Source organism: Lontra canadensis, unplaced genomic scaffold (assembly GCF_010015895.1).
Source record: "Lontra canadensis isolate GAN:19392208 unplaced genomic scaffold, GSC_riverotter_1.0 scaffold184, whole genome shotgun sequence".
Classification (NCBI taxonomy): Eukaryota; Metazoa; Chordata; class Mammalia; order Carnivora; family Mustelidae; genus Lontra; species Lontra canadensis.
Window position 1 is genome coordinate 207,506 of NW_022631178.1, and position 20,544 is coordinate 228,049.

A 20,544-nucleotide genomic window follows, 5' to 3' on the forward strand; every position below is an offset into this window, starting at 1 on the left:
CGCGCCCCCCCCGGGCGCCGGGCCCGTGCCCCCCCAGCAGCCACCCCGGACCGAGGCGGCACCCCCGGAGGCGACGGACGAGGGCGGCCCGCGGGCCCGGCTCCGCAGCCGCGACAGCTCGTGCGGCCGCCCGGGCACCCCGGGCGCGGCGAGCACCGCCAAGGGCAGCCCGAACGGCGAGTGCGGGCGCGGCGAGCCGCAGTGCAGCCCCGCGGGGCCTGAGGGCCCGGCGCGGGGGTCCAAGGTGTCGTTCTCGTGCCGCGGAGCCGCCGCGGGGCCCGCGCCGGGCCCGGGCGCGGGGCCGGGGCCCGCGGACGAAGCGGGCAGCGAGGAGGCGGGCCCCGCAGGGGAGCCGCGCGGCAGCCAGGCCAGCTTCATGCAGCGCCAGTTCGGCGCGCTCCTGCAGCCGGGCGTCAACAAGTTCTCGCTGCGGATGTTCGGCAGCCAGAAGGCCGTGGAGCGCGAGCAGGAGCGCGTCAAGTCGGCGGGGGCCTGGATCATCCACCCGTACAGCGACTTCAGGTACAGCCACCGGGAGGGGCCGGCCGGCGCGGAGGGGGCACCGCGAGCGGACGCGCGCGGGGGCCGTCCTTGGCGCACCTCGGGGAGGGCGGGGCTGCGCGCCCCGTGGGTGACCTCGGGGCCCCTCGGTGACCTCGGGCGCGTCCGGAACCCGCCCGGTAATGGCCCGGGCGCGCGAGGCTCCGCCCTTAGAGGGGGACTGGGAAGCGCGCGCAGGCTCCGGCGGTGACCCCGGCGCGCCCCCTCCCACGCACCCTGACATCTCCCTCCCTGCGGGATGGGCGCGCGTCACGGGCGGCAGGACCAGGGTCTGAGCGCGGAGGGGCGGAGAGGACGAATAGAGGGGAACGTAGGCGCCGGGGAGGCGGCAGAGCGGAAGGAAGGAGGAAGGAAGGGCGCCCGGGAAGGACGTGTCTGGGAGAGGCTGGCAGAGAAGGGGTTAAGGGAACATGGCCCTCTCCCACTGTCTCCACCTGCAGTCCACACCTCAGGGAGGCTCGTTCAGGGCCCCTGGGCCTGGGTACTTTGAGGACAGGGCGCTGAGTGTGCTGGGGTCCCCAAGCTGCCCTCTCTGAGCCGCAGCAGCTGGAGCCACTGGGTGGTGTGCCCATGTGTCAGTGGGTGTGTAGACGTGGATATGGATTAAGGCGGTTGATGCGTGGAAAGGCTCAGAGCAAGGCCCAGTGTGAGGTCACAGCCGCATATGTTTGTGGTTCTTGCTCCTGGGCACGCTCCCTGTGGCCTGCAAGTGTGAACCGTATCACTGCAGGCTGTGTGTGTGTGTGTGATCACAAGCATGTGACTGCAGGGGGCGTGGGCCCTTGGGCCATAGGCCGAGTGATCTGGGGGGCAGGCGGGTCCCTAGGGGTGTGTCTGCGTGGTAGATGTGCTGGGAGAGATGGGGTGCGTGTGCCTGGGGTGGGTGTACATCGCTGGGCAGTCGGTAGGAGCTGAGCCGTGTGCACAGTGTGTGTGCCTGTGAAGTTGTGTATCCGTGAAGGAGGGGTGAGGTGCCATTCCCACCGTTTCCACAGGCCCCGCCCGCCAGGCTCCGGGCCACCGGGGTTTCAGCACCACGGACAGCGCCCAAAGAAGGCTGTCCTGGCCCCTGGCCTCGGGCTCTTCACAAGCCCTGCCTGCCCCCCACCCCAGCCTGAGCACCGCCACCCCCGCCCCCCTGCCCGGTGCACTTGCTCCCGGATGTCCAGAGTTCAGAAGGGGGGCTGTGGGATTCTCCCTTGTCCTGGACCTTCCGCAGCTCCCGTGCTCAATGGCTTGGGAAGTGGAGGCCCCAGGGGCACACGAGTCAGGGCCAAACTGGGATTCCAACTCCTTACCCTTGGAGGGGGGGGGGAGTGAAGACAGTCTTGACCAGTGGCCTGAGTTTTTAGAGAGAGGCCAGGGGTGAGGGGACCTGGGGATGTGTGTTCCAGATGGGGTGCATCTGGCTGGTCCTGACCTGCATTTCCCTTGTAGGTGGTCCTAGGGCTGGGAGAGCTTGGGTCAGTGTCTCCACTCATGTTCCTGTGACCTGGCCAGCTGGCTGGGAAGCGACATCAGGGACGCAGTGGGCAGGGGAGGTGGCTGCAAAACATAGCCATCGCCCTGGGTCTTCTCCAGCTTGTCTGCCTGCAGGAACTCCCCACCACCGCAACAGCAGTGGGTGGCCCTGGGGCACTTTGCGTCTGAGGTGAGGATGTGCCAGGGAGCTGGGCCTCCTGGTCCCTGGGCTGTCTTGAGCACAGTCACCTGTGAGAATCTGGGCAGGCCACAAGGTCTGAGCTGAGCAGATAAACTGTACAACAGGGTTGAGCAAGTAGGGGTGGGGAGTGTGGCTGTCGTTGGGACTGGGGGAGACACTGTCAAATGGAAAACTTAAGTTATTTCCAAGCTGGGATGCGGTGGGGCCTCCACAGTGCCCCGTGTGCCCCATCTAGGCCCTTCTGATTCAGGACCCCAAGCTCCCTGAGGTCCTCGTGGGCCAGGTGCTGTGGGAGCGCCTTCCTAATACTGATTCAGTCCTCATGTCCGCCGTGAGGTGGGTGCTGCCACTCTTCAGGGAAGGGAGCACGGAGAGGAAAAGCCACTTGCCCAATGCCTCACAGCCAGTCAGGGGCAAACCAGGAGTTCGCAGTGAGGCAGTCTGGCCCCGGTGTCCGCACTCTCAACCGCCAGGCGGCCTGGGCTCTGGCCACGTCCCATCCGGGCCAGGAAGCAGTGGGAGGAACAAGGCTTTCTGGGGACTGTTGGAGCTACCCGAGCAGCGGGAGGTGGGCTGTGGGTCTTGGCTCTGTTTCCGTGTGTATGAGTTTTTTGGAAACTACTCACAGAGCAGTGGCGAGGGGCCTTTCCAGGCCTACTTCTCCTCCCTGCCCCCTTTTAAATCTCACCCGAATGTGCAGACGCCACGGCCTCTGGTGCCTGTGCCCACGTACTGTACAGGATTGGAAAGGGAGGGAGGCGCCCCCGCCGGCCTCCAGCTTCCCTGTGCAAAGCCCCCATGTCTCCACCTGCCTGAGCTCTGGCTTCCCGAGGGCCTTCCCGTGGCAGCTGCGGGGGGGCCTCGGGGGCGGGGAGGCTCTTGACCAATGGGAATGGGTGGGGAGCGCCTCCTGGGGAAAGGCCCAACTGAAGGCAGGAGCCTATGGTGTTCCCGGACCAGGCCCCAGTGATGGACGGTGTTTGGGGCCGTCTGCAGCCAGGCCCTGTGCTGCCCATGGCTGGGGATGAGTCCCCTTGGGGCCTCCCTGCCTTGGTTTCCCCAAACGTGAGAGGCGGTGGTGGGAGCAAGAGGGGTGCCTTTCTCTGCTGCGCCACCCCCTCTCCCCGCTTCCCCGGAGTGGTGCCTTTGCACGTGCTGCCCCCTTGCCCTCACATGCCCTCACCCCCAGTTCTGACCCTTGGTCTCCCAGCTCACCCCTTGCCTCCTCTGGGCCCTCTCCCTTTCCCTCTCACGTGTGTTTGCCCTGCCATTCTCATTAGAAGTGGCCTTTTCCACTTGTGTGGCTTGCTTGCCTCTCAGCCACTGCCATGGGCATGAGGCCCATCGAGGCCCTGTCCCTTCCTGGGGTCTGGAGTGTCTGTGGGCTCGCTGAGAGACATGTATGGGGCCCGTGCCCAAGCCAGTGGGATGGTGACTCTCACTCCTGGGGCCCTTTGGACCCGACCGGCCCCTTCTGAGGCTGTCTCTTCACCCGGAAAACCCAGCCTGTGGGCAGCTCTGGTGCCGGCACAGAGAAGGCCACGGAGATGCTCTAGCTGCTTCCCCGGGGCAGGGGATGAGCTCTGGAGGACCAAGTTCAAGGGACAGAGGGAACCATCAGCTGCGGAAGCCTTGATGTTCCTTCGGGGCACCCCACAGTCCGTTCCTGAGTTGGGAAGGATGTCAGGACCAGAGGATGAGGCGGGGACCAGCCCTGGGGCCAGTGGGGAAGCCTACAGCCACGGCCAGAACCTCACTGAGTACCCAAGGCCTTGACAGGGCCTTCTGCCCCTCCCCTCCAAGATAGCAAGAAAAGAAATGCAGTTAATTCCTGTTCCCTTCCCCTGGACCAGCACTGATCCAGGGGCCAAGAGCCCTCATCGCCCCAGAGTTTGGGCGTGTGGCTTTCAACCCATCCCTAAGTCTGCAAGTGCCCGAGGTCTGACTTGAGTCTCTCCTGCCACTGTTGGTCTTCAGTTCGATGTTCCCGATTGTCTATCTCTGGGAAGCCTGGTGTGAGGGCAAAAGAAATGAGTTGGTCCCTTTCCTGCCCCTCAGAGGCATTTAGACCAAACCAGGGCCAGTGGGTGCTGACCTCCCCTGGGGGTCCCCAGGGGGAATGGGATGTTGGAGGGGCTGGGTTGAAGAAACCAATGGGACAAGAGGCCCCTGTTTCCCACCCCAGATGGCCTGGCGGATCCTCGGGAGATCAGTATGTTGTGTTTTCTGCAAATCCTGCATTAGCTCATGAGAATAAATCCTGCATTATCTGGGGTGTGGTGGGGGCCAGGGCGGGACGAGGCTTTCCCGGGCTGTGGACCCAGCGTGGGTCTTGTGGGGTGGGGTAGGGACAGGGGACAAATCCACTTGCGCAGGGCCCACCCGGTGGGAGGAAGGAAGCTCCATGGTCCATTGGAAGGAGAGGGAAGAGGCCAGCTGTGGTTGAGGTCCCCCTCTTTTCTCCAGAGGTTTCCTGCCAGAATTTAGAATTTCTGGTCCCTGCTTTTTTTTTTTTTTTAAGATTTTATTTTTATTTATTTGACAGAGATCACAAGCAGGCAGAGAGGCAGGCGGGGGTGGGGGGTGGGGGAAGCAGGCTCCCCGCTGAGCAGGGACCCCGATGCGGGGCTCGATCCCAGGACCCTGGGATCATGACCTGAGACAAAGGCAGAGGCTTTAACCCACTGAGCCACCCAGGCACCCCTCTGGTCTCTGCTTTAAAAACTTCCCATCTCCAAGCCCCTGACCTCAGCATCATGGGGCCTGGGCAGGACCAGGGGTCTGCTCGGGGTAGGGTGCATGCCACACCCTGCCTCGTTTCCCCCCTCAAGAAGCCTGCCCCAAATCCACCCAGCGCAGGCCACCCCATCTCCCTCTTGGACTCTTGCTTCTGCCCCCTTCCTGACCTTCCCACTGCCAGCACGGGCTTCCCAGGATACATAGTTGTCTGTCTTTCCCTCTCACTTAAAGCCTCCCAAGGCCCCACAGAGCTTGGCTCCCCCGCCATCTTCTCTCCCCTCTGCAGCACCAGGCCACCTGGCTGGCCTTGAGAGGGGACATCCCACTGAGGCCACAGGACCTTTGCACTGCTGCTTCCTCTGCCTGCAAACAGCTGCTTCTCCATCATCTACCCAAGCTCCACACCCTCTGAGAAGCACCCCCCCACCCCCCGCTAACCTGTGACCCTCTGGAGGATCCCATCCACTTAACTGTTTCTGTGGAAGGCCTATCTGCCCCATTCCAGGCTGGAGCACCAGGGGAGAGCTGGGTCTGTGTGGCCACCAAGTGTCCTCACACCTGGCCTACCCCCTGCCCCCACAGCCTGCCCCTCTCAGGCTCACCCTGGAATCTGGGCGGAACCTAGGCAGCTTCCTTTACTAATCCTTGACACTTGACTGGGATCTGTATCTCCTCATGGGAGGGCTCAGGCCCCTAATCCTCCATCACCAGCTCTCCCTTAATCACCCCCATCTGGGCCCTGATCTCCTCAGATTTGCCTGATCCTGCGGAGGGGGACACGGGGGTGCTGCCTGTGCCCCCCGGTCCTGCTGGAGGAGCAGTCTGGGCACCTGGCTTCTCCCACTCAGCTCTCATCCGAGCCCAGAGAAAGGAAGGGCAACAGCTCCAGCGGGAACAGGGTCAGGATGGTGTCAGTGCCAGGACCCGTGCCCCTGGGGGGGTGTGTGCTGTGCCCAGGACAGGGCTCTGGGGCCCTCTCCCAGCTGCAGGGTCCAGGCTGGGGTCCCTGCCGCAGAGCCCTGCACTCCCTGGGGACTCAGGGGGGCCCTGCGTCGCCCCAGCCCGCCCTTCTCTGTGAATGAGGCTGCTGCGCTCCCGGGGTTGCACTGGAGACACAATGGTAGGGATCTGGGTGTTCCCACAGAAGCAGGGACCCCACTGGGGCCTCCCTGTGATTTGTCAGGAAAGATTGTGCGATACGGGATTGAATTATAGTCACTGAGGGCCGCGGATGCTGAAAGCTGACCTTGGACCAGCACCTACTGGCTGCCCCGGGGGACCCCTGTGGTCCGTGTCCCCCCGGCATGCTGGGGTGGCCCAGTCAGGGAAAGGTCTGGGCTGATGAGGCCCTGAGGCTCAGAAGAGAGAGATTCACCCCAGGCCACGCAGGCCAGGAGCAAGGTCAGGGGAGGGGTCGGGGCAGGGGCTCCTCTGTCCCCTGGATCGGTCGCCCCCACCCTCAGGTTCCCCTCGGTGGGTCTGCACGGGGCCCCTCTTCGCCCTCCTACTCCCTTCCAGAGGGACCCGGGGCTCGAGAGGACAAGGGTCAGGGTTCTGGGCCCATGTGGGGGCATCTGGTTGGAGTGGGCGGTCACCCTAATGATGGCCCGGGGCTGGGCCGTTCTGCCCAGAGCTGCCCTGAGCTCCCCAGCAGCTGCCAGACCTCGACTCCCGACTCCTCATAAACCCAGGGGGCCCTACCCAGCCCGGGAAGACCGGCAGCTCCGAGTGGCAGGGCCAGCAGTCATTCCCCAGGGACCACAGGCAGTAGATGGGACCCCAACCCCAAACAGGCAGGCTGAGGCCAGAGCTCAGGTCCTGGAGCCGGAAGGCGTGGGTCTCCACTCTGCCCCCCTCCCTGGCTGGGTCACCTCTCTAGTCTGTCGGTGCAGAAGCGTGGTGCCTGGCCCAACCCCCGCCCCAAGAATAAAGGAGAGAGGGGCACCCGGGGAGCTTCGTCAGGGAAGCGTCCGCCTTCGGCTCAGGTGGTGATCCCGGGGTCCCGAGATCAAGCCCCGCATCGGGCTCCCTGTTCTGCTGCTCCCCCTGCTTGTGCTCGCTCTGTCTCTGACAAATAAAATCTTCAAAAAATAAAATAAAAAATAAAAATAAAACACAGAACCTTAAAAAAAAAAGAAGAAGAAGAAGAAGAAAAAGAAGGAGGAAGGGAGAAAATGTCCGTGGAGGAGGACCTCACACTCCAGGCAGATTGTTTCCAGCCTCTCCCTGGTGCTTTCTTGTCGTCCCCCCACCCCACCACCACCTTGGTTTCTAGGCTCTCCCTGGTAGTTTCTAGTCTCCCCTCTGGTTTTGAGGCCCCCCCCTGGTGGTTTCTAGCCGCCCCCCCCCCAGTTTCTAGGCTCTCCCTGGTAGTTTCTAGTCTCCCCCCTGCTTTTGAGGTCCTTTGGTGGTTTCTAGTCCTCCCCACCCCACGGTTTCTAGGCACTCTTGTGGTTTCTAGGCTCCCCCGCAGAGGTTCTAGGCCCTCTGGCCTTCTCAGTTACTCTTTCCTGCTTGCTTTGTCCTGGGGTCTGTGCCCCAAGTCGGGGGAGGAGGCAGGACAGGACTCCATTCACAGAGGTGGGGGTGGGGTTAGAAGCTCTAAGCACCAGGGAAGCACGGTGGGGGGGGCGGTGAGAATGGGGAGCTGGGGGGCCCCTAATCCCAGATCCTGGCCATCCCTGCGCTGGAGGTCCTCGTCCGCTTCCCAGGCTTTCCCGCACCCACCGTGCCCCATCCGGGCCGCTCAGAGAAGGCTCCCCGCGCCGGGTGTGGCCCCGCAGGACCCTCAGAGGCTGCCGGAGCCTCCCTGAGGGAGGGGAGAGTGAGGGCCTCGGGGCTGCGGGACTTGCCCAAGCGAGACCTGCCAGCCGGCCCGAAAAGCGGGTGTCAACCCAGGTCTGGTTGCTGCCACCAAGGTGTCAGACGCTGGGTGCCTTCCAGCCTTTGGCTCTCGAAGACTGAGCTACTGTGAACATCTTGGTACAAATTGGTTTTTAATTTTTTTCTCTTCCTCTTGGACAGTTTCCTTGGGATCTCTTGCCCGAGGTGGAGCGCCTGGGTCTGTCTGCAGGCCCGGCTGCTGGCACCTCGCAGTGCTGTCCAGAGAGGGGCCTGCCACTCCCTGCAGCCAAGCCAGGGTTGGAGCTCACGGCCTCTGCCAGTCTGGGCGAGTCCCCCAGCCCTGGGAACTGCAGTCCACTCTTCAGTCATCCAGGAAGGGGGAGTCAGGGAGGGGCAGCTTCTGAGGGTCTTAGGGGCCCAGTCCTGCCCATGTGTGACTGAGCCTCCTCTAAATGCATGCGGGACCCCCCAGCCATGATCAGGGGTGGGGTGCTGGGCCCCTGGGAGAGCCCTGCACACTGCGGGCTGGGGCGGGCTGGGGGCTGGAGACCCGGAGGGAGCTAGCCAGGTTGACGTGATCTGGGGCTGGGGGTCACTCCTCACACTGTTAAGTAAGCAAAATAAAATAAAAGACTGTTCAAAATTTGAGACCCTCCTTTAACTGAATCTAGGCAGGGAGTATGGGCTCCAACCCCAGATCTGGGGCATCTGCTCATCACTGAGACCCCCCATCCTGTGCTCTCAGTTTTCCTTGTGTTTTTATAGTGTTGATATGTGTGTGTGTGTGTGTGTGTCTAAAACACATAGAGGCTGGCATTTAATCATTTAAAAATGTACAATTGAACGACATTAAGTACAACCATAGTGGTGCACAGCCATCACCACCGTTCACGTCCGGAACTCTCTCATCCTCCCAAACAGAACCTCTCCCCATTCATCTTCTGCCCCCAGCCCCCTCCCTCTCCCCGGCCCCCGCGAGCCCCCTTCCAGTCCGTGGACGAGCCTGGTCTGGATGTGTCACACGTGTGGACTCACACCCCGTGTGGCCTCCTGTGTCTGGTTCCCTCCCTGAGCGTCGTGGGCTCGGGGTCCGTCCCTGGCGCCAGGCATGGGGGCCTCGCTCCTACTAGAGGCCAGGGACGCTCCCGCTCGTAGGGACCGTGTGTGGATCATAGACCCACACAAGCTTCCCTCTGCTGTTGTGAATCGTACCCCTGGGAACATGCTGTGCGGTTGTCTCTGAGTTCTTGGGATTCACACCCGGGGGCGGAATTGCTGGGTCAGGCAGTAATTCTGTTTACATTTTTTTAAAGATTTTATTTATTTATTTGAGCGGTAGGGAGGGGCAGAGGGAGAAGCAGGGTCCCCGCTCGGTGGTGCTTGATCCCCAGGACCCCGGAACCCTGACTCAAGCTGAAGGCAACCAACAGGGCCCCCCAAGCGCCCTCTGTTTACAGTTTTGAGGAGCCAACAGAATGGTTTTTCCTTGGAGTAGTTCTGATGGGCGTTTTCTCGATGCCTACGTGCTGGGCACCTGTCCGTGGGCCCCAGGATTCACGCAGGGCTCCTGCTCGGCCAGCGGCAGATGCGCCTTGCGTGGACAGGCCTCTCTCTGAGAGCACTCCCAGGCGGAGTTTTGAGTTGACCCCAGGGATGTGCATCTGCCCTGGGGGTAGTTGGGAGTGAGACAAACCCCAACCCATCTTCAGGTTTTCAGGTGACTCTGTCCCATTGAATGTCTTGCCCCTCAGCTCCTCCCGCCTCCCAGGCAGCCCTGCAGCTGCCGTGGGTGTGGGGGTGCCCCGCCTCTTCCTTGCTGCCTCCCGCCCCCAAGGGTCCCCCCTTCTTTGTCTTCACGTGGGAGCGCAGCTTGTCCAGAAGGTGTTGGACTCTGGATCCTGCCTGCCCCGCCCCCTCCCGCCTGCCCCCAGCCCCTGCTGCACCCCACGGTGCCTGCTCTCCACTCCCCTCCCCCGCTGCCCCCTCCTCCTTGCTTGTCTCCCCTCTCCTTTCTCATCCAGAGTGGATTTTTTGGACGCTAACCCTGTGTTGAACCCTTGGACCTTTTTGGTCATGGGAAACATAACCAGCTTGGGGGCCATCTCCTGGCCTCTGTCCGGTCTCCTGCTTCTTCCAGGAGGGAAAGTGGGAGCTGGGTCAGCCGGATGCGGGCTGGGGGAGCCCAGCGGGCAGTGGGGTGCCGTCCGGGGGCGGGAGAGCTTCCTGGAGCTGGGGTACACACTAACTGTGATTCAAGGCCAAAGTCTTGGCTTTGCTGCAGCAGGTGAGGTCCGGCCTGGTCCCCGAAGGCAGGCGCAGGTGTGAGGTGGGGCCATCTGGACCCGGGAAGGGCTAGGTGTCCCCGAGGCCTGGAGGCGTGACGGCCCGCGCCTCCCCCCAGGTTCTACTGGGACTTCACCATGCTGCTGTTCATGGTGGGAAACCTCATCGTCATACCTGTGGGCATCACCTTCTTCAAGGACGAGACCACAGCCCCGTGGATCGTGTTCAACGTGGTCTCGGACACGTTCTTCCTCATGGACCTGGTGCTGAACTTCCGCACGGGCATCGTGATAGAGGACAACACGGAGATCATCCTGGACCCCGAGAAGATCAAGAAGAAGTACCTGCGCACATGGTTTGTGGTGGACTTCGTGTCCTCCATCCCCGTGGACTACATCTTCCTCATCGTGGAGAAGGGCATCGACTCCGAGGTCTACAAGACGGCCCGCGCCCTGCGCATCGTGCGTTTCACCAAGATCCTCAGCCTCCTGCGGCTGCTCCGGCTCTCGCGCCTCATCCGCTACATCCACCAGTGGGAGGAGGTGCGCGGGCGGGCGCCGGGCGGGCGCGGGGGCCGGCGGGGGGGCGGCGCGCGGGGGGCGCGGGGGCAGACAGGCGCTGAGCCGGGGGTCGCGGGCGGGGACCCGTGCTGCAGTCGCGCTCTCCCTTCCCTGCGCGCTGGAAAAGCAGGATCCACGGCCCCCTCGGCACCCCCTCCCCGAAGTCGGACCCGCTCAGCGCGGAGAGTCACCTGACCCCTGCCGCCCATGTCCTCGGACCCAAGCCGGACGATGTCGCCCCCCCATCCCTCCCCGGTTTCTGGGGCTGCTCCGAGGCTCCGACCCGGGCCACGCTCTCTGGGCTGGGACATCGGCTAACCCCGAGGGCGGCGGGGGCGCCTGCGCACCTGTCGGGGCCGCTCCGCCACGCCCCCGCTCCGCGGCCCGGGAGAAACGGCGGCGGCGGGACGGTGGGGGGGACCCTGACGCCCGCTCCCCCCGCCCCCGCAGATCTTCCACATGACCTACGACCTGGCGAGCGCGGTCATGCGCATCTGCAACCTCATCAGCATGATGCTGCTGCTGTGCCACTGGGACGGCTGCCTGCAGTTCCTGGTGCCCATGCTGCAGGACTTCCCGCGCAACTGCTGGGTCTCCATCAACGGCATGGTGGTGAGCCGCGGCCGCCGGCGGGCGCGGGGGGCTCCGCGCGCGACTTCCACGCCGTCGTCCGAGCGGCAGCTCCCGCCCGGTCCGAGCCCCCCGTGGGCGAGCTGTGCGCGGGCAACGAGACGTCGGGAGCACAGAGGGAGGCCCGAGCGCCTGTGGGTTCCCGCCTGAGACGCCGCCTGTTAACAGGGGCTAGTGTGGGGGGCCAGACTCAGGCCCAGGCGTCCGGAGGGTCCTGGGGGACGGGTCTGGGGTCAAGGGACTCCCCGGGGCGTGAGCACCCTAGCCCCCGCCCCCTCCCCCAGGGCCGTGAGCCCCCTCCCACCGGCCCCCCCCACGGCCTTGCAGAACCACTCGTGGAGCGAGCTCTACTCCTTCGCGCTCTTCAAGGCCATGAGCCACATGCTGTGCATCGGGTACGGGCGGCAGGCCCCGGAAAGCATGACGGACATCTGGCTGACGATGCTGAGCATGATTGTGGGCGCCACGTGCTACGCCATGTTCATCGGCCACGCCACCGCGCTCATCCAGTCCCTGGACTCCTCCCGGCGCCAGTACCAGGAGAAGGTCTGGGGAGGGGGGTGCTGGGGGGCCGCCCCGCCTCCCCGCCTCCCCGCCTCCCCGGCTTGCGGTGCAGAGCTTAGATCGGGGCCGGCGGGGGTGGGGAGCTGTAGGGGCTGAGGACCCTGAGAGGTCTGTGGCCGTGACTAGCAGGGCCCGGAAGTTCTGGGGCACGTTGAGGGAGGGCAGTCTGGAGCCCAGAGAGGGGCTGTCCAGGGGGCGGGGCACACCCCAGGGTCTCTGGGACAGCTTGGGAGGTGCTGGGGCAGGGAAGGGTCGCTGGAGGACACGCTCAGGGGCTGGGCCCACAGACCCGGCCTCTGAGTGGGGGCAGCCTTCACAGGGCTGGTCCTAGGGCTGGGGGTCAGGGAAGGGCTGAGGGGGCAATGGCCCCAGGTGCTGGCCCTCCTGGACACCAGTCCGTCTGTCCTGCACTGCTACCTAGTGGCCGCTCTGGCTGGGCAGCTGTGAGTGCCCCCCACGGCCACTGCCCCAAGCAGTGCCAGCTGGGTCAGCCGGGTCAGCTGGGCCTGGTGCCAGGAATCCCGGCTGTCCGGAAGCCACGGGCCTCATACCCAGACATGAGCTGGCGCTGCCACCCGCCGGCATCACGGGTTCCGCTGAGCTCAGGGCAGCTGTGTCCGGGCACAGCCGGGGCGGAAACTGGATGGGGCACCCCTGGGAGCACCATCCTGGGGACAGCAGGGCCTGGCACCCCCGCCCTGATCAGGAGGGCTGAGCGGCTAGTTTCTGGCAAGATCTTTGGAGAGGTGAGCCTAGGGGATTCCACCCAGGATCTCTGGGGACCTGAGGGATCCAGTCCAGCCTACTTACTGCAAGGGTCTCGAGTCAAGCTGTACTTCCCTTTCTGGGGGGTTGGGCTGCCAGATAAAATTCAGAACACAGGGGTGACTCTTCTCAGTGTAAGCTCGTCCATACTTTGCACAGGACGCCTGTAACTACTTCTGTATTATCTGAAATTCTGATTTTCGGGGCCCCCGTGTTTGCTGTCATTGTTGTCAAAGCCGGCAGTCCCATGTGGGCTGAAGCAGGATGGGGGGGGGCGGAGGTGGAGCCACTGACCACTCCCCACCCCCCCCCGCTGTGCAGTATAAGCAGGTGGAGCAGTACATGTCCTTCCACAAGCTGCCCGCTGACTTCCGCCAGAAGATCCACGACTACTACGAGCACCGTTACCAGGGCAAAATGTTCGACGAGGACAGCATCCTGGGGGAGCTCAACGGGCCGCTGCGGGAGGTGAGGCCACCCTCGCTGGGGACCCTCGGCTGGAAATAGGGACTGCCAGGCTCCCTGTCCCAGAGATGGGTTAGCCCACGCAGTGTCGGCGGGCCGCGTCTACGCACTCTCAGCGGCCGGGAGCCCTCCCGTGCTGCACCCCCACGATGCCCCATGGGTTCCCCCAACAGCCTCTGTCTCATCCCACTTAGCCCGCCTGGGCTCCCTTGCTAGACGGGGGGGACACGGGGGAGAGGCTGACGGGAGTAGGCGGACCCAGTGTGGTCGTCGGTCTTGACTGTCCGAGCTCTGCCCCTCATGGCCGGTGTGACGTCGGGCAGGGTGCCCAGAGCAACTTGGTTCCCACCAGCGGGGGGCTTCTGACGACGGGCATGGCCTCTGTCACGTTCTGGAGCCTGGAAATCCCAGACCCAGGTGTCATGGGGTCCCATGCCCTCTGGAGGCTCCAGGACAGGGTCCTTCCTGCATCTCGCATCTCCTGGTGTCCCTCTGCGTGTGGCCATCCCCCCATCCCATCGCTGCCTCTGCCGTCATGTGGCCTCCTCCCCCGTGTGCCTGTGTCCCCGCTCTTATGAGGACACCTGTCGCTAGGTTCAGGGTGAGGCTACTCCAGTGCAACCTCGTGTTAACCAATGATGCCTGCAAGACCCTATTTCCAGCCGAGGTCCTGTCCACAGGCAGTAGGGGTCAGGACTTGAACATGTGTTTTTGGGGGGCAGGATTAAGCCCACAACCCTGACCAGGTGGTAGCTGGGCGCCTGCTCTGAGCTCCACCCTGTGCCTTCGGCGGGGGGCAGGGGCACAGCAGTGACCGCCGGGGGCAGGAGCAGCTCCGGGAAGGATGGGGGATGGGGACGGTGACGTCTGAGCGAGGCCAGGCGAGCCCGAAGGTGTCCCAGGTGGCAGGCACAGCCGGGGCCAAGGCCCTGAGGAGGGAAAAATGACGCGCGTCCTGCGGACCAGGGCAAGGACTAGGAGGGGGACGGGGCGGGGGGGGGGAGGGTGGGGCGGGGACGGGTCCTGGGCGCTGCTGCTGCTCGGTGAGGGCTGCCACTTCTTCTGAGGGTGGGGGCCGTTGCCTCCCACGAGGCAGGCACTGTGCTCCACCTCACACAGAACGCTTAACTGTTCCGGATCACTCCCTCAGAGGGAGAGCCCACAGCCCGTAAGACGTAAGAATCCCATAGTTTGGGGTTTTTTTGGTTTTGTTTTTTAAAGATTTTGTTTATTTGACAGACACAGATCACAAGCAGGCAGAGGCAGGCACAGAGAGGGGGGAAGCAGGCTCCCCGCTGAGAGAGAGCCCGATGCGGGGCTCGATCCCAGGACCCTGGGATCATGACCTGAGACAAAGGCAGAGGCTTAACCCACTGAGCCCCCCAGGGGCCCCCGTTTGGGTGTTTTTTTTTTTAACTATTCATTTTCAGTCATCTCTGTACCTAGTGTGGGGCTCGAACTCAGGGCCGGGAGATTGAGAGCCCCAAGCTCCACAGGCTGAGCCTGCCAGCTGGCCCGCAGTCCCTTAGGTTCTAGTGGGGCCATTACCACTGTCTAAGCACACTGCACCTCGCCCCCATGGCTGCAAGCCACCACTCCCCGTTGCCTTCCCCCAGCCCCTCGCAAGCCAGATTTGGTAATTATTTAAGCGTTTATGCAATTCCAAGGTTGAATTTACAAAAACATATGCATTCAGAAAATTTCTGGCTTCTATCCTGACCCTCTACCTGATTTGCTCCTGCTGTATCTTCCGTGTTCTTTGTTAACGCACAGCAAAGGCGTGCTCCCTCTCTGAGCTCCCTTTGCTGGACCCTTCCTGCTGCGAGGTCCTCCAGGCAGCGAGCCCCCAGGGCTGGTGGCCCCAGGGTCCCCAAGCTCCGCAGGCGGCCATGCATGGCACTCACCTTTGTGCGTTTGCTTGTGCATTTGGGACAGGGCTGAGGGGTGAGGGCAGGGTCCAGTCCCGCTGGGAGGGACACCCACCCCAAATGCGTGGGTGAGAGGTGCATCTGGGGCGGCCATGTGGGATTTTCATGCTCCACGAGTGCTTGCTGTATACAGTAGGTGTGACATGTGTGATTGCCGTACAGAGTGCGTGGATGGTGTTCGCGCTCTCCTTTCTGTACCCAGCAGGTGCCATCCATTGTCTCTACACAGCAGATACTCAGTCCCTGATTTCTGTACAGGGTGGGAGTTCAGTACCTACTCTCTGTATACAGCAGGCACTCCGTACATACGTGCTGTACATAGTAGGCCCCAATACCTGCATGCAGCATGTGCACATGCCTGCTTGCTGTGCTCACCCACATCTGGGGGCTCATGCTGTATACAGCAGGTGCACATGCCTGCTTGCTGTGCTCACCCACATCTGGGGGCTCATGCTGTATACAGCAGGTGCACATGCATGCTTGCTGTGCTCACCCCGATCTGGGGGCTCACCCATACTTCCTTGTAGGACTTGTGCGGTTGGGTTTTTTCTGCACATCTCGCTTTGGGATTATCGGTGGATAGTTTGGGATTACTGGGGATTCACGTTCATCTTCTGCTCTGGGGCTGAAACGTCTGGTTTTTGCCTCATAACTGCTGGGGCCGCCTCCGGCATGCCCCTTTGTGCTGGGCTGGATCTCCGGACTTCTTCCACGCTGTCCCGTCTGCTCTGTGTGCCAAACCCCATGGAGCGGTGGGGGCTGGATGGCAGGTCTCAGCGCGTGGGAGGGCTCGCCCCACCGCCCTGCTCTTCTCGCTAGCAGGCTTTCCTGCGACTTTTGCTCATTTGTTCTAAATGACCTTGGCTAGTTTCAGCAATTCCCAAAAACCCGATGGTATTATCGTTGGGATCCGGGCACTGGTGTCCACGAGTGGGGAGAGTGGACGTCTCGTCCTCACGGCGGTGAGGAGCTCTGCCTGACCACGGAGTGCGTGCCCGCGTCCCGCCGTGCCTCTCGGGGTGTCTGCACGCTCTCCTCAGACGGGTCCGGACCTCTCTTAAGGGCAAGCCCTGCTGTCTTGCTCAGCGCTCTGTGCGGGCGTAAACGGGGTCCTCCCGTCTGCTGCGTCGTCTTCTCCGTGGCTCGTTGGCACACAAGAGGGCTGTCGGTTTGGAAGGCTCAGCTCCCCCTTTGACTGAAACACGTCTTACCGGGTGTGCGCACTCGATGGGCGAGCGTGGGACCCTCACGTGACTAATGCTCAAGTCGACTGTGGGACGTCCCACCCTCACCCTGACCTCTGCCGCCGCGGAGCCCTTGACTGTTCTCGGGTTTGTGCGCTGATTCTTTGTGTTATCGCTCGCTGTTTGGGTTGACTCCTCGGACCGCTGTGCTTTTCCATGGATTCTTCTGGGTTCCCCTTCTGGGTCAGCATGTTAAAGAAGATAGTAAAGGGATTTGGCGTCATGTTTTCCTTCCCTGTTCTTATGTCTCTGATGGCCTTTCCTGCCTAATCGCACTGGCTGGTGTGGCCAACAGAGTTAACTGGCGGACACTCAGCACACGTCTTGTCTTGCTCCTGTCTTGCGGTCAAGCCTCCGGGGTCCGCCCAGGAAGGAAGGTGCCCGCTTCAGGCTACGGTGTCAAATTCCTCTGGTAGATTAAGAGCTGAGGGTCTGAGGAGGAGACAGCCCCCAAAGGAGGGCGAGAGGGGACAAGGACTTGGGCCCTGTGTCACCCCGCTTCCCACCCTTCCAGGAGATTGTCAACTTCAACTGCCGGAAGCTGGTGGCCTCGATGCCCCTGTTTGCCAATGCCGACCCCAACTTTGTCACAGCCATGCTGACCAAACTCAAGTTTGAGGTCTTCCAGCCGGGCGACTACATCATCCGCGAGGGGACCGTGGGCAAGAAGATGTACTTCATCCAGCACGGCGTGCTCAGCGTGCTCACCAAGGGCAACAAGGAGATGAAGCTGTCCGATGGCTCCTATTTCGGGGGTGAGCGTCCGGGGGCCTACAGGGGTGCTGGTGCAGGTGCGCCCCAGCAGAGGGGAGGAGGCTGGGCTGCGTGCGCAGCAGGTGGGAGGCCCCAGGGCTGGGAGGGCAAGAAGGTGTTGCTTGGAGGCCGAGGTCCTGCTGGGCTGAGGCCGCCGCCCGGGCCCCGTGCAGAGATCTGCCTGCTGACGCGGGGCCGGCGCACGGCCAGCGTGCGCGCTGACACCTACTGCCGCCTCTACTCCCTGAGCGTGGACAACTTCAACGAGGTGCTAGAGGAGTACCCCATGATGCGGCGGGCCTTCGAGACTGTCGCCATCGACCGCCTGGACCGCATCGGTGAGTGGGCTGGTCTCCAGGGGCCATCAGCCCGTGAAGAGGTGGCGTGGCCCGGCCGACGGACCCTCCAGGGCCCTTCTAGTCCCCAGACCTGATTTTCTGACCTGCTTTGGCCCGTGGCCAGATATGGCCCTGGTCTCCCAAGGAAGAGGGAGTGTGGCATGTTTCCAGTTGTGCAGAACTTCTGCTCCCTTGGGAGATGCTTCTGGAGCACCTATAGTGTGTCGGTCGGTGTAGCTGCCGGACTGGGAGGCTGTCGTGGAGGCCATGCTTGGGCTTATGCTACAGAGGAGGGGCTGGGGGGCTGGCGGGCTTCCTTGTGATGCTGGGTGGAGGCTGGGAGTAGTGTTGTCAGGTATGAAGGGACAAGGCATGTTCTGGGAGTGGACACGGCACAGGCCAAGGCCTGGGGTCCAGAGAGCTGCAGAAGCTGGGAGGAGGGAGCTTGGGGAAGCAGGCAGGGACCAGGCACACGGGACCCAGTAGCTGTGGATGCAGGAGTTTGGGCTGTGAATCAGGAGCAGTGGGAAGCCACGGATGGTGCTAGGCAGGGGAGGAGCCGATAGGATCTGCACTGTGCGAGTGCAGGTAGGTTATAGGAGGGAGACGGAGGCCTCAAGTGGTGGCCTTGGGTGTGGGGAGAGGCCGAGGGTAATGTCAGAAATGGTGGAGAGGTGGAGCCCTCAGGACCCGCCGAGGACCAGATGTCTGCGTCAGGCAGACCGCGCCCCGTTGCTGTCCGTGGGAATAAAGAGCTAGAGGAAGAGGGTTGGGTGGCGTGCACGGGTGTTGGAGGAGAGACTGGAAGCATTCCACTCATGTTTACATACAGCAGGCACTCAACAGTCTGCTCTATGCAGTAGGTGCTCCACATGTGTGCAAGTGGAAGATGCTTAGGTTTGCTTGCTACATGCCGAAGGCTCTTCGAGGCGCTTGCGGTGTCTGGCGAGCGCTCCTGGCGTGCGGCGGGGCGCCCACCGCGGGCACTCAGTACATGGGAGGGACAGCGCGGGCTTGCCGTCCAGCAAGGCCTGCCTCGTGAGCACCGCACACACTTCATGCGCTTGCTGTATACTGCGGGAGCACAGTACACGTTTCCTGGATACAAGAAGTGTTCGGGGCAAGCTGGCAGTATACAGTAGGTGTCTCGTGTCTATGCCGTGGGTGTTCTGTGTGCCTACTACAAACAGGTACCGGATTAGTGCCTGCTGAATACAGCAGGTACTCGGTGTCTGCTTGCTGTATGTACATGGCGGCAGGTCATGCCTGCTTACTGCATACAGGAGGTGCTCAGTTCTGTCTGCTCTGCACCACAGGCAGTTGGTATCGGCCATAGGCAGGAGGGGCCCTGAGCATGCTCGCTGTATACAGGGAGTGCTTACGCGGATGCAGCAGTTTCTTGACCCATGTGTGCTTGTCTGCAGAACGAGGGCCCAACACCTGCATGCCCTCCACGTGCTTGCTGTATCCAGCAGGTGCTCAGTGCCTACTGTATACAGAAGGTGCTCCATGCATGTTTATGATCTACAACAGGTGTGTGTGTGTGTGATGCCAGCAGGTTCATGGTGGCATGCAGGAGGTGGTCTGTGCACACTGGCAGTACAGAGCAGGAGCTGGTACTCGCAGTGGGATGTATAGAACGGACGCCCAGCACCTGCTGGCTGTATGCAGGAGGTGTTCCATGTATGTTCGCAGTATATAAAAAAGGTTTTACTGTACGCAGCAGGCGCTGGGTACCATGCTCTGTACACGCACACTCCTGCCTGCGGGCTGCACGTAGATGGGGCTTCCGCGCACTCGCGTCACGGCGCGCCCCCCGCCCCCCCCCCCCCCGCCACCGCCCCGGAGCTCAGCCCCAGGAGCGCGCCCCCGCTGACGGCCCTGCCCTGCCCTGCCCCCAGGCAAGAAGAACTCGATCCTCTTGCACAAAGTGCAGCACGACCTCAACTCCGGCGTGTTCAACAACCAGGAGAACGCCATCATCCAGGAGATCGTCAAGTACGACCGCGAGATGGTGCAGCAGGCCGAGCTGGGCCCACGCGTGGGCCTCTTCCCGCCGCCGCCGCCGCCGCAGGTCACCTCGGCCATCGCCACGCTGCAGCAAGCTGTGGCCATGAGCTTCTGCCCGCAGGTGGCGCGGCCGCTCGTGGGGCCGCTGGCGCTAGGCTCACCGCGCCTCGTGCGCCGCCCGCCGCCGGGTCCCGCAGCGGCGCCCTCCGCCGCCGCCTCGCCGGGGCCCGCGCCCTCCACCGCCAGTCCTCCCGGCGCGCCTGCCAGCCCCCGGGCGCCGCGGACCTCGCCCTACGGCGGCGCGCCCGGCTCCCCCGCCGCACCCCGCGCCGGACCCGCGCTCCCTGCGCGCCGCCTGAGTCGGGCCTCGCGCCCGCTGTCGGCCTCGCAGCCCTCGCTGCCCCACGGCGCGTCCGGCCCGGGCCCCGCGGCCTCGGCGCGCCCGGCCAGCAGCTCCACGCCGCGCTTGGGTCCTGCGCCCGCCCCCCGGGCCGTGGCGCCCAGCCCGGACCGCAGGGACTCGGCCTCGCCCGGCGCCGCCGGCGGCCTCGACCCGCTGGACTCCGCGCGCTCGCGCCTCTCGTCCAACTTGTGACCTTTGCCACGCCGCCCCGCGGGCCCGGGCGGGCCGGGGGCGGGGCCGTCATCCACACCAAAGCCATGCCATTGCGCGCTGCCCCGGCCGCCGGCCGCCCGCCCCAGAAGCCATAGAGGAGTTCCAGGTAGTCGTAGTCGGACGGGCGGGCCGGGGCGGCAAGGCAGCCCCCTCTGAGCCCCCGCCACGCCCCCCATCGCCCTGCGCCCACCCACATCATCCTTGCCCCCACCCCCCACCGGCGGTGGCCTCGCCTGCGTGCGAGCGAGGGGGCCCCCTTCACCTCGGTGCCTCAGTTCCCCCAACTGTGAAACGGGGACGGGGACGGCCTGGTGGCCAGGAGATGGTTGTGGAGGCCTGCCCGCCCCCGCCCTCGCAGGTGGCCCGTCAGATGAGGATTGTGTTTTTTAAGTGCAATACTTGGCCGCCGGCTTCCTGCTGCCCCCCCCACCCCTCCCCCTGCGCTCACGCAATAACCGGCCTGGCCCCCGTCCACGCGCGCCCCGTGGTCACGTCCCCGGAGCCGGCACACCCAGCCCTCTCCAGCGCCCCGCGCTCAGGGGCGGGTAGTCCCAGCGGCGCGGGGGCGCAGCCGGGCCGCC

General features: G+C 63.7%; 1 protein-coding gene across 1 annotated transcript in view; it reads left to right on the forward strand.

Moving 5' to 3' along the window:
* The window catches only part of HCN2 (hyperpolarization activated cyclic nucleotide gated potassium and sodium channel 2), a 24,704-nt gene extending 4,189 nt beyond the window's left edge, over window positions 1-20,515 (forward strand). Inside the window, exons 3-10 of the mRNA XM_032847088.1 lie at window positions 38-522; window positions 10,209-10,632; window positions 11,101-11,262; window positions 11,608-11,826; window positions 12,931-13,077; window positions 16,761-17,001; window positions 17,173-17,337; window positions 19,239-20,515. Coding sequence (XP_032702979.1) covers window positions 38-522; window positions 10,209-10,632; window positions 11,101-11,262; window positions 11,608-11,826; window positions 12,931-13,077; window positions 16,761-17,001; window positions 17,173-17,337; window positions 19,239-19,942 — 2,547 coding nt within the window. The 3' untranslated portion in view covers window positions 19,943-20,515. The remainder of the gene's footprint in view (window positions 1-37; window positions 523-10,208; window positions 10,633-11,100; window positions 11,263-11,607; window positions 11,827-12,930; window positions 13,078-16,760; window positions 17,002-17,172; window positions 17,338-19,238) is intronic.
* Window positions 20,516-20,544: the final 29 nt, after the last annotated feature.